This window comes from Belonocnema kinseyi, chromosome 9, assembly GCF_010883055.1.
Source record: "Belonocnema kinseyi isolate 2016_QV_RU_SX_M_011 chromosome 9, B_treatae_v1, whole genome shotgun sequence".
Classification (NCBI taxonomy): domain Eukaryota; kingdom Metazoa; phylum Arthropoda; class Insecta; order Hymenoptera; family Cynipidae; genus Belonocnema; species Belonocnema kinseyi.
The window spans coordinates 25,200,611-25,213,438 of record NC_046665.1 but is presented as its reverse complement, the minus strand read 5'-3'; the positions used below and the strand labels follow the sequence as shown (position 1 = coordinate 25,213,438).

Here is a 12,828-nt window from a genome sequence, read left to right as displayed (position 1 = left end):
ATAAATATGTGCTTTTCAATAACAAGTGTTACCCACTTTGTTTCAGTAAAAAATTACGAATTGTATTCGAGAAATTTAAAAAAATGTGTTTTTAGGGGTGAAGTTCAAGGGTGGTTTTCACCCCTTAAATGGGCTTATGGGCACGTATAAAAAAATATTGTCGAATATTTTTTGATGTTCTACAACATATCACAAGTTCAAGAAAATCGGTGAGGTACACCTCGGGTACCTTCCTTATTAGTAAAAAAATTAATTTTTTCTTGTTAAGGATTCATAATTATAGTTGAAAATTCAACTATTTGCTCTTAAATTGGGTTAAAAATTCAGCTTTTTTTGTAGATAATACTCTTTTTGACTTTAAAATTAAATAATTTCTTTGACAGTTCATGTATTTTGTTGGAAATTGACCATGTTTGGTAGAAATTTAATCTTTTTGGTTGAAAATGTATCATTTAACAACTTTGTTGAAAATTTATTTTTTCGGGTAAAAATTATATATTTTAATCTGAAAATGTAACTATTCTAGGATTGATTAAAAATTAATCGTTTTTATCTGGAAATTTAACTATTCCATTTTTGGTTGAAACATTTTCCCGTACATTGTATTAGTTAAAACAACAATTATTTGATAAAAAATTCATTTATTTTGTTAAAAAGTTAACTTTTAAGTTGAAAATTGATATATTTTGTTAATTAGATTTTTTCCTAAAATTAAAAAAGTGCAAATAAAAAAATTGCCTTAAAATCTTCTTGATTCTTTTTTTTAATTTTCTAAAATTTCTTTCAAATACTTACTTAAAATTAATTTTTCAAAATGAAAAATCTTTTTTAATTTTCTTAACAATCATAACAATTTTTGTTAATCTTTTTAAATATGTTCCAATTCTAAAAAACTTAAAATTTAGCTCATTACAAATTTAACAATTCAAGGCTTTCTATTTCGAACCAATCTGTTCAAATTTGTATAGTTTTTAACAGTTGTTTGTAATAGATTGTTTTAAATGAACGGTTAATTATTTCTGATAATTAACGAACTTTTCTTTTTTTTATTAAAAAATTTCAAATTGAATGGGTTAAAAATAAAATTTTTTTAGACTGAAATAATATTTGAAGTCATAATTGAAAAGAATTTTATAAACTAATATCTATTAATTCTTTAATTTTCATACAATGTACAGGATTAAATTTCAACCAAAAATGGAATAGTTCAATTTCCAGATAAAAACTGTGATAAAAAATTCAATTGAACAAGAAAAAAAAAACTAATTTTCAACAAAATTTTTAAATTTTCAAGGGAAAAGCTGAATTTTTACCAAGAAGATTAATGTTCTATCAAAAAAAAAGAAACGATTTTCCAACTTAACCAATATATACGATTATCTAGAAAACAGCGGAATTTTTAACCCAATTTAAAGGCAAATAGTTGAATTTTCGACTATAATTATGAATCCTTAATAAGAAAAAAATTAATTTTTTTACTGAGTAGTTCAACTTTAAGTGAATAATAGAATTTTCCACCAAAAAATTATGATTCTAATTTTTAACAATATAGTTGCATTTACAATAAAACGACTTTGTAACCAAAAAATATTTACAGTTGATAATTCAACTGAAAAATGTAATTTTTAATCAAAATGTATAAATTTTCCATAAAATAATATAATTTCTATAAAGAAAGAAGAATTTTTAACAAAACACATGATTTTTTAACCAAAAATGGTATAGATTGTCAGTTTCAAAAATGTATTTTCAACGAAAGAGATGAACCTTCAAATAAACAAATAAAAATTTAAACAAAGTAGTTGAACTTTTGATACAAAAGAGGACTTGTTTTTACAAAATAATTACATTTTCAACAAAATAATTCATTTTTCAATCAAATAATTGAGTTTTTATCCAAACCAGACGAATTTCAAAATGGGCAATTTCCTTAATTTCTTTCAAATGCGGATCAAGGTATAAATAAGACTATTAGAATATAACATAATTATAATATCATCATCAATAATATACGTATATATTGATATATATATATATATAACAGTATTAATATTTATATATTTTATACTTGAAATAACGTAACCTCAAAATATACGCATATAAAGAGGCGCGTGAAAAATTCAAATCATGAGAATCGCCAGCATCGAAATCTGGAAATATTAAAATCTCTATCTCTTCATTTTATTTCAAAGCAGATAGAGATATAAATAGAACCGCCGAAGTGTTCCGACCGGAACTCGTGCACCTTCGAGTTTTCAAATTCAGAAGAGGAGAAATGGGTTGCGCCCGCAACCCAGTCATTCACATCGTCTCCTACTATATTCACACGGACATAGACCTGTGATAGTATTGGACCATGTCTCGTTTCAAATCTGGGATCACTGGTTCATATCTGTGCTAAGGTTATTGTTTATATATGTGCTAACAATATGTGCGAACAACGAAAGAGTAAGAGAGATAGATCAAACATTGGCCCCTGTGCGACGTGTAGCGGGGGAAAGTTCTACAGAACCATCTAACGATGGCCGAAAAAGAGTATCAAAATATGTGTCTTCACGGTTGCCTATATTAATGACCAGAGCCTGCTCTACGCCAGGTAAGTATGCTTCTCGCCGCCTCGACTCCTCCCTTAAACACTCGACCCTTTATTTCAACTGCGAGAAAAGCTAATCGCTGCGCTGCCTGGCGCACTACGGTCGAACTACGGCCCAAGGCGGCAAGATTCAAACTTCAATTAATAAATTAAATCTTTTTTGAAAATCTTTTACCCATGAATCATGATTTATCATTTATACCATTGTGAGTGTTGCCAGGAAACAAGAGACGATTGACCGTGTTTCAATCATCTTTCAAGTCGTACGAAATGTGTATCTTAAAAAGGAATGGCAAATTGCTGACGATACGTTGGAGGTACCAGTGAATCGAAGAAGTGGTTATTTTTGCATTCACAAAAAAATATTTCGCTACCGATTAAAAAACTAAAAGCGCGTCCACGTTTACATTTTATTATAATGATAAATATTGAATTCAGTGATTTGTATAATTTATTATAATTTACTGAAAAATTTGCTATGTATATAAAATTGCATTTCACTAACATATATGCAAATCTTATTACAATTTAAATATTATAATAATTAAAATATTTAAAATAATTTGATATTTCATCTTACGCAATTCATATTTATAAATTGGGTTTCTTATGATGGACATTGTTGAATCTTAAAAATCCAATTCATTTACATTCATAACTTATCTACATTTTTCTATTCAAATTTACTTTCAGCCACTTCCCATTCACTACAATTAAATAATGAAGAGCGTAATCTGCATTATACAATTAATTGGACTTCATCAAACATCAATTAAATGATGCAGATTCGTTTCTGTAAAAGGGAATTTTAAGGTACAGATTTTAAAGCGCTCCAGTTTAATCGTTTCCTTTTTCCTAGTTAGACACATTAATATACAGTAAGGACGTTTACTATGTATTCATAGGGAATATAATTATATAAACTCTAGCATTCAATGCAACCCGTCTTGCATTCGTGTAATGCAAAAAAGTACTATATAGGCGATTTTAATTCGGTTTTCAAATCTCTTGCGCTCGAGATCTTGCGCCGATTGGTCGAAGGCTTCGAGACTCAGAAGACGTGCGGAAAATGTATGTATAACCAAATTCTGAAAAAAGGTTATGTTCCCCAGGATTCACCGCGCATTTCAAATAAATAATTAGTTACGAAATAAAAAAAAAGGTAACACAACATTAAAATTGTTCATACATACATTTGGGACGTGCATTAAGTACTTTCTTAAAAATTGGAGTTGGTTTTCACTAATGTAATGGTACGTGAGTGATATTTGACATTTGACGAGTGTCAAAATCGTTTTGTACTTCGATCTTAATTAATTAAATAAAGGGAATATCTGCAGGTTTTACGTAATTAATTGATGATAAAATCTGTTATTTTATTAATAGAATAAAATATGGGAATCAAACGCTTTTGACTGACTGCTACCAAAATTGTAATCCGCATGATTATAAAAATTGCAACGATGAATCTGAGATTCAAATGATGAGAGGTGAGAAGCGGCGAATTATTCTTATAAGCTGGGTGTTCAGCGACCTTGAAAATTTCGTCTCCACCACAAGAGAAATGTTAAAGTATACATTTTTTGTGATATTTGACTTAGAACTTATAAAAATTATAAGCTGAAATCTTCAATATTAACTCAGCTTCAGAATAGACCTATTTATTCAAGACGTCAACAGTGCGCACGTGCCAGGATTTTACGTCATTTCCGTATTTTTCCAACAGTTTTGTGTCGAAATGTATGGTAAATATTGTAAATAAAAATAACAACGAAAAATAAATGTGTAAATAAATCAGAGTTTAAAGACAACAAATTTTTAAGTATATTCAGAAAAAAAACTCCGAAAAAAGTGCGAAAAGTGTGGCGAGCAAGCCCATATTATTTACATTTGTTGACATCTGCCGTCTTCAAAAAAATGTTTAAAAATCCGGAAAAACTCACGGAAGATGATGTTCCAGGAGAAAAATTATTCCACAAATCGGTGCAAGAGCGCAGTGTTAAACAGCTTAAACGATGGATAAAATATAGGAAATGATCTTTAAAAGGAAAAAAAAGTGATTTAGTAGAAAGGTTAGTTGAGGTTGTGTTTGGCAGGTATTAATATTTTCTTTCTTTGCTAACATTTGCTTACATATTAAATAAAGCATTGTTACCGGGGTTTCGAACCTCCTACATTTTTTGATAAAAAAAAAATCTATTTAATACTTTCATTTGAGAACGCAAAACTATTATATTTATGTATTTATAACCGCAGTTTATATGAAAGAAGGAAAATTTGTTAGTACATTCCTTATACCAGCAAATCGCTAACAAATGGCTTTTTATTGTTTAAACTTGAAAAAGAGAAGTAGAAAATATAATATTGTGTTATTTTATATTTGTATGAATATTAAATAAGTAGTCAAACAAAGTTCTGAACTGCAAATCTTGTATAAAAGAAAATATTTATACCTGCTATAAAAAACCTCAACGAATAAACTTTCCACTAAATCACGTTCTTTTCCTTTTAATGGTGCTTTTCTACATTTAGGACATCATTTCAGCTGCTCAATACTGTGCTCTTCTACTGATTTGTGCACTAATTTTGCACCTGGAACATCATCTTCCGTGAGTTTCGCCGAATTTTTAAGCATTTTTGAGAAGATGAAAGGTGCCAACAGATGCAAATAATGGTTTCGGTCGCCGCACTCTGCACTTTTTTCACCGTTTTTTAAATAGTTTTAAAAATGTTCTACCTTAAAAATCTCTGTTATTTACAAATTAATTTTTTGTTCTTGTTTTTATTAACAATATTTTCCATACATTTCGACACAAAACTGTTCGTAAAATACGGAAATGGCGTAAAGTTTCGGCACGTGCACACTGCCGACGTCTAGAATAAAAAGGTCTATTAGAATAAGCCATGGTCGTGTAACGGAATTTTCAGGAGTTTCACCACTCGGTTTTTGAGTATACACCATATAAGAAAACATTAATAAAGATTTCAAAATGTTTCAAAAATTTCAAAATATTTAAAAGGATTTTTAACATTTTATAAAGGCGTGTTTATCAGATTTCACATATTTCATAACAATTTCACAAAGATTTTTAAACTTTTAAAACATATAAAGTGTTCCCGGTAACAAGCGTTGAATTCAGAAAAATTAAGAATTTGTATTCCAATGAATACGCGATTTTTCCTCCGTCTGAAAATCCCCTAACGGGAACAGAAAAAGTGCAAATCCTATTCCTCTCAATCGACTTAGTAAAATTTAACGGAAGCATTTATTTAACCTATTTTTCATTATTAAATCTTTTTATAATTTATAAATTCGAAAAATATTCAAATTTATATGTATTTATATTTTAATCATTTATTTAAACGTCTTTAAAAATAGAACAAAGAAATCTATGCAAATATGTGAATTTAAATAATTTTAACTCTAGAGAGGCAGAGTTGAATTGGTGAGAATTAAAATTTTAGACTTTACATTCCGCATGAAGGATTTAAAAAAACTTATGACACATGTTTTGTGAACTTATTAGAAGGAATTAAATAAAATTAAAATATGACCAATTCTGAGTAATAAAAAATATCTCTGTGAGGTGCGGAACCGGTCACTATGAAAATAGAAGTAAATAAGTGTAGCAAGTATCTTATTCTTATTGTGGCATTTCAGAGAGATGGAAAAATCGCGCATTCAAAGATTTCGCGTTTCAAAGATTTTGAAAAGGTTACAGATTCATTTCGATCTAGTTTGAAATTTAACTTCTTATCGCTGATACGTTTCGGATTCTTATTTTTCTACATGTAAACCCTTTTCTGGAGTCAACATCATCATCGTGGGACGTCACAGGAGTTTGAGAATCATCGGGTCACCGGAAAGATTCAACTAGCTCGCTACTCCTAATGAAACTTTTACTGTCTCATTCAAATTCTTCCACCAGTTCTACCATGAGGCGTTGCTGCCAACCTAATTGCTGAAAATCTCAACGGGAATAACTTGCAGAGATTACCAGGAAATTACCTTAATTTTTTACAAGACCTAGATTAGCTCCGAAGATTCCAAAGTCTCCGAACAACATAGCGTATATTTCATCTAATTTCTAGGCAAATCTGCTGAGTAAACTATACCATCGACATCTACTATACGGGTGGTCATACTGTAGTTCAGGCCCGTAACGTTAATACTTCAAATTTATAATCACGGTGCAAGATCATATTTAGAAATATTTTACTGTTCCTTTAAATTAATAATTATGAATTAAATATTCAAAGCTAAACAAAAAAGTTAACTTGGAACGTTACAACTTTAATTATTCTATTTACACCTATTATTCTCAGAAAAAATGCGAGTAAGTTGAAGAGATTTTTAGAAAATTTGAAAAAATTCATAATTAATTAAAGATTTGAAATGATTGCAAATAATTTAAACGAAGTTTCTACGTGTACCGACAAAATCTGGCTATTTGTACCTAAATTTTGGTTTAAATAGCCCACGACCTGATTTAAGACAAAAAATAGATACAGATTTTGAAAAATAAATTTAAAAATCTTTTTAAGAATTTTGAAAGGCTTCAGAAGAATAAAAAATATTTCCTTAAGGCCATGTGACGCGTGGGCCACGTGATCGGATTCCTAGCTTACCGACGCTTTTTTTATTTCCTAACTTATTTTCACATAAAGAGCTACATCGAGTTGAAATTTTGAGATTACAAATAAGAAGCACTAAGAAAGGTGTCTCTGGGGCTAAATTTGTATAATTACGAAAAAAGTTTTTTTTGTAAATAATTTTTTTTTGCATTTTTCATGATTATTAAAATTTAGGACCTAAAATACCTTTCTTAGTGCTTCTTATTTATAATCCCAAATTTTCAACTCGATGTGGCTCTTCATGTGAAAAAAGTTAGGAAATAAAAAAGTGTCGATAAGGTAGGAATCCGATCACGTGACCCACTTCTCACATGGCCTTAAGATTCCTAGGAAAATTGAAAATAATTTTTTACTTTGAAACAATAATTTTAATAGAATATTTTAAAAGATTTAGAAAGATTTGCATAATAACAAAAAACGAATAATCTGAAAAATTTCCAAAATAATTTGAAATTTGAAAAAATGTAAAATAACATGTCGATGTTTAAATATTTTGAAATAAAATTTTGAAGCATTTCAAGGATTTTTAAACTATTTAAAATAATTTTAATTTTAATTTAAGAAGTATTCTATGAGTCTTCAGTTTATAAAAAATTTAATCATTCAATTTTTAATGTTTTTAACTTAAACATGCTTAGAATAATATAATTTTGAAAAATTTTTAATTCCATTATGGATTCTTCAATTTAAAGCATTGCAAATGATAACTTGGATTTATATTTTTGGAACTAAATCTGAATCTTTGAACTCTACAATTTGTAAATGTTAAAAAATTTGTATTGGGAAGTTTGTCTGCATTCAATTTAAAATTATTATGTTGAAAAGTGTTAGTAGCTTCCATCTTATAGTGTAAATTATTAAGCATTTGAATACAACATTCTTGAGTTAAAAAACTTTTAAACTTCAATTTTAAAAGTTTAAAATTCAAGAGTTCGACTTTGAGTTATTTACTTTGCAGCTCAGTTTTTTTTTCTTTCAAATGGAAAAGTTTTTAGCTTTAGAGTTCAATTTTTAAAATTTTTATTAACCGTGAAAAGTTCTAGCGAACTGGAGAAAACCCGGGAAATCACCGGGAATTTTTTCTTTGATTAAAGCGGACAGCCTACATAATAATAAATATTTCTCACTTAAGGTTTGAAAAATACTAGAGAACATGAAAACATTTTTTTAATTTTCTAGAAAGAGAATAGTTGGCAGACGTCCGTTTTCATGTTCTTTGCAATTTGATAGTTACATAGAAAAATATTTTTTTATGGTAGATAAAAATCGCGCGAAAAATGTTTAAAGAATTTTTTTAGAGATAAATATATGAGACTAAGCTTATCTTACCGAAAACTGTATTTAAGCGGGTTGAGACCAGTGGTGGCAACTTGGGAGCATGTTTATATTTATTATTCATCTTCCCATGCACAAAATGAATTTTTAAAACTTCTTCTCCAAAAACCAGTTCTGCAAGTCCTCCCACAAAAACTGATGCCTTGCCTTGACATGAAACTTTTAACAGATACAATTTGTCCCTGTTAACGGGTACAGTGTCATTTAGCATAACCTGTAAAAACAAACATTTTAATTAACATTAATATTTTAAATCATTGTGTGTGTCCGGATAGTATGAAAGTTTATTTTCTCAAACATACATACAAATAAAACTGTTACTCACTATAGGTGACGGTTAATTGTCATTTTTTTCTTTTAATACTTCCTCCAAATCTGTTGAATAAGAATATAGGAATGAATATGAATTATTTCAAAAAAAAGTTCCTTCATTTGAGTAAGAAATTGTTAGCTACCTTCAATTCTTTTTCTGTAACCCTCAATATGCTTCTCCAATTCTCCAAATCTTTTTCTTTCTTTCATTATTCTTTCCTTCTGCTTCTTTATTATATTGTCCTTCTCCTTTATTTCGCTTCCAAGCTTCACCGTCTCTTCTTCCATGTGTTCAATTCGATATTCCAGCTTTTTAATGTCGTCGCTGCCTTTATTCACCTACAATCATTACAGGAGTTTAATTTAAATTGAAAGAACGAAACAAAGACAACTTCCAGACAATTTTTGTATACAAATTTTGAAAATTGTGTACATCATCACTTCCAAATACTATTTGAGGCATTAATACTTTAAAAACTGTCCCTAATACCGATACAAGAAATTAACAATTGATACATAATATTTATAATGTTACAGTTAGGGGTGTGCAAATAGCTCGAAACTTCGCGTTTTGTCGAACCGTCAAACTAACTCGAGCATTCGAATACTTGAACAGTTTCCGCAGCTACCCTAACGATCAAAATTCTAATTTTTTCAGTATCTTGCGCAGAAAAACGTCTGACGCTGGTCTGGCACTAACCATACCATACCTAGCGGCTGACCAGACGGTCTTACATTGGCAGCAAGAAAAAACGTTCCACTTTCGGCAAGGCCCAGGCCAGACCATCTATTCAGTGCTTAGACTGAAAAATAGACGGTCTGGTCTGGGCCAGGCCAGCGCCAGAATACGTTCTTTTGAAAAATGTAATGAATGACCGGATTTTATGAAAATCGGTATCAGAGGTTTTCGAATTGCAGAACAGAAATTTGAGGTATAAGTCTGTTTTTTTTAAAACAATTAAATAACGTATCTACTTTCGATGACTAAAAACATACTGACCTTATTTCCATTATAATAATAATTCTGTACTTACATTGATTGCACATTCTGGCTCTTCCGTCTCATCTACATTTTCCTCTTGACTGAATTCTGAGTTAATTCCATTGTCCACTTTTGTCTTGTCCTTCTCTTTCTTCTTTTTCTTCTAAAAGAAATGAAAAAAGCATGCTATAAAAGGAAAGTCACTTTGAAAAATGCGTTCCTTATGCTGTTCCTCAAAAAGTAATACTTTGACAAGAAAATAGAAAAATAAATTTCAACATTTTCAAGTTTAAATTGATTCAATTTCGAACAATATTACGTTTATCCATCTCCTTTTCGTACGTTAGAAAAAATGCAAACCACTTCCGAATATCTGGTCCCTTTGATTATGCTTAAAAAGTAAGGGGCCGTACTTAAAATGCATAATGGATCATAGGCCCTCTTTAACACCCCCATCCTCCTGTAAAAGAAACCTAACAAAATATTGGGCGCACACGAACTCCGCTCGCGGTCAACCACCCTCCGAATACAAATCCTGAATTCCGCTCGGATCAAAAGTAAGTAGTTTTGATGAGCACAAACTCCGCTCAAGGGGTTTAAAAATGCCCCTCCCATTAGAATACATTTCAAATAACGTTTTGCAAATTTATTAGAATTTAAAATATTCTGTAACAACATGTTAGGTATTTTCACTTCAACCATCACCTAACTTCACTTCATCGGTGAAAGCTGAGGGGAAAACAATGGACCAAATGCATGGAACAAAACTTTATTTCTGTAATATCTTTGTAATTAATAATAATTATCATCATTTTATTATGTCAATATATAGTTCTTAACATATTAAAACTATTTTTTAAAGACACTTATATGGAAAAAATTAAGTTTTACAAAGATTATCGGGTGTTTAAAGTGAAAATAGTTAATTCATTTATAATCAAAAGTTTCATATTTTATTTAAAAATATTAGAAAATATCACCTGTCAAGTGTAGTTGTCACTTACGTGCAGTAGATACAATTTTTAGGTTATGTCGTTATCACACCAGCGCCAAGAACTGGCGACCATTTTGTTTAGTCTAACAAATGAACCAAAAAATAAGATCAAATTGACCTTGAATGGACAGATCATTATGATCTCGAGAGTCAAATGATCGTTGCAGCAAAATGCTCTGCAACAAAATTGATCCTTTTTTTACTGTGTGGTGCCGAGTAAAAATTAATTGAGTTAGATTACAATTGTTTAAGAAATTTCGGCACACGATGGTGTCCTTCTTTAGTTAATTATTTCGACAATATATTTAAACGTATAGTTTAATAATTAATAATGTGGTTAACATGACAGTTGTTAGTTTTGGGAAACATATCTTTGATCAACTTTTTTGGTATTCGAATTGATAAACAATTCTTAAACTTAATTTTTAATTTCTTCGGTGTTAGCATTAACTAAAATTTTTAGTTATTAAAGAATGATTACAAAAAAATATTTTCATCTCTTATTATTACAGTTAAGTTATAATTACATCTTCTTAGAACATAGTCAATGTAAAATTCATTTAGTATTAAAAGAACTAATATTTATAGTGGTTTTCTGTAATAACTATTCAATAATTAATAAATAGAGAATTAACTAAAAAATCGATCTCAACTTTTTTAATTAAAAATGTTTCGAAACTTTAGGAAATCATTTAAAATCATAAATTATTTTTGAAAAAAGACAGATTTTTAACAAAACAGTTCAATTTTCAACAAAAAAGCCTATCTTTCGACCAATTGCATTTTTGACCGAAAATACGACATTTTCCACCACAAAGTATTAGAACTTTATATTTTATACGCGTAAATCTTCGAACATTTGAATAACAAATCTAGAGCTTTAATTTTAAAAGTTTAACATTAAAAATGATTACACTTTTAGTGTTTTAATTTGCAGATCAGTTTTTGCAACTTCAAATGACAACATTTGTGTCTTCTAGAATCTATAAATTTTAGGAACCGTGATCGAATCATTCTTAATTGTTCAATTTTTATTTTCAGTCAAAAAGATATTCTTTTTCGACCTAGGATTTCTGTAAATTCGTGTAGATTCTTGCAGTTGTTCTTTTTTGTAAATTCTGATGGAAAATACAATAAAATACAATATACAGTAAAATACAAAAAAAGTACAAAATTCGTCCTAATAATAGAAAACAGTTGTACTTTCCTATAATTTTTATTGTAATTTACTGTATTTATCTGTGAATTCCTGTAAAAATGGTTTTATTTTTTTGTGAATTTTTGTAAAAATATGTCCACCAGGGCAATACATGAATTTTATGCAATTTTTTTCCCCGCAGAATCGAATTTCTGTGGATAAAATTATGTTTCCAAACCAATTTCCAAAGGATTTGGATGTTTTTTATCGACCGTAAGGCTTCCACGTATAAAGAGTCAGTGAACAAAAAATGTTTAAATAATTAACTATAGTCTTATCCATTAGTAAAGTATCATTACAAAGAGTAATTTAAAATGTAGTTTTAGTTGATTATGCTAAGAAAATAGAGTCTGTGCTTGGAAAAATGGTGAAGATGTGTAATTATTTATAAAAAGTTTTTTTGTTGATATGCCCACATAAATGGCAACGCGAGCGGAATTCAGGAAGAAAATAAAGAGGGCCCGAAAGCTTGCAGGTAAAATCCTAACGGGGAGCGGAATTCGTGTGCATCGCAAAATATTTCTATCCCCCCCCCCCTCTTACTGTACGTAATTTATTTTTCCTGACCATTAACATTCAAATACCAGACTTTTAATCTTGTAATATTTTTAACATAGAATCTTCTATAAACTGAATAAAACAATTAAAAATATAATTCTCTACCAAAAAAATGAAATTTTTCTACAATTGTGGGTCCGGATGCAATAAGGGCACATAAAATTTTTTCGTGCGAAAACGAAGTCCCCTGGAGGCTTTAGAAAAAATTTTCGAATTTTAAT

General features: G+C 29.3%; 1 protein-coding gene across 3 annotated transcripts in view; it reads right to left on the bottom strand.

Moving 5' to 3' along the window:
• LOC117180100 overlaps window positions 1-12,828 on the bottom strand; it is a 63,765-nt gene that overhangs the window by 37,098 nt on the left and 13,839 nt on the right. For 2 of the 3 annotated variants that reach the window (XM_033372421.1, XM_033372420.1), the window contains 4 exons: window positions 9,910-10,020; window positions 9,019-9,214; window positions 8,889-8,938; window positions 8,558-8,777 (listed from right to left, as the gene is read on the bottom strand). In XM_033372421.1, coding sequence (XP_033228312.1) covers window positions 8,901-8,938; window positions 9,019-9,214; window positions 9,910-10,020 — 345 coding nt within the window. In that variant the 3' untranslated portion in view covers window positions 8,558-8,777; window positions 8,889-8,900. Of the gene's footprint in view, window positions 1-6,514; window positions 6,564-8,557; window positions 8,778-8,888; window positions 8,939-9,018; window positions 9,215-9,909; window positions 10,021-12,828 lie in introns of those variants that run through there. The other variant, XM_033372422.1, reaches the window with a different exon arrangement.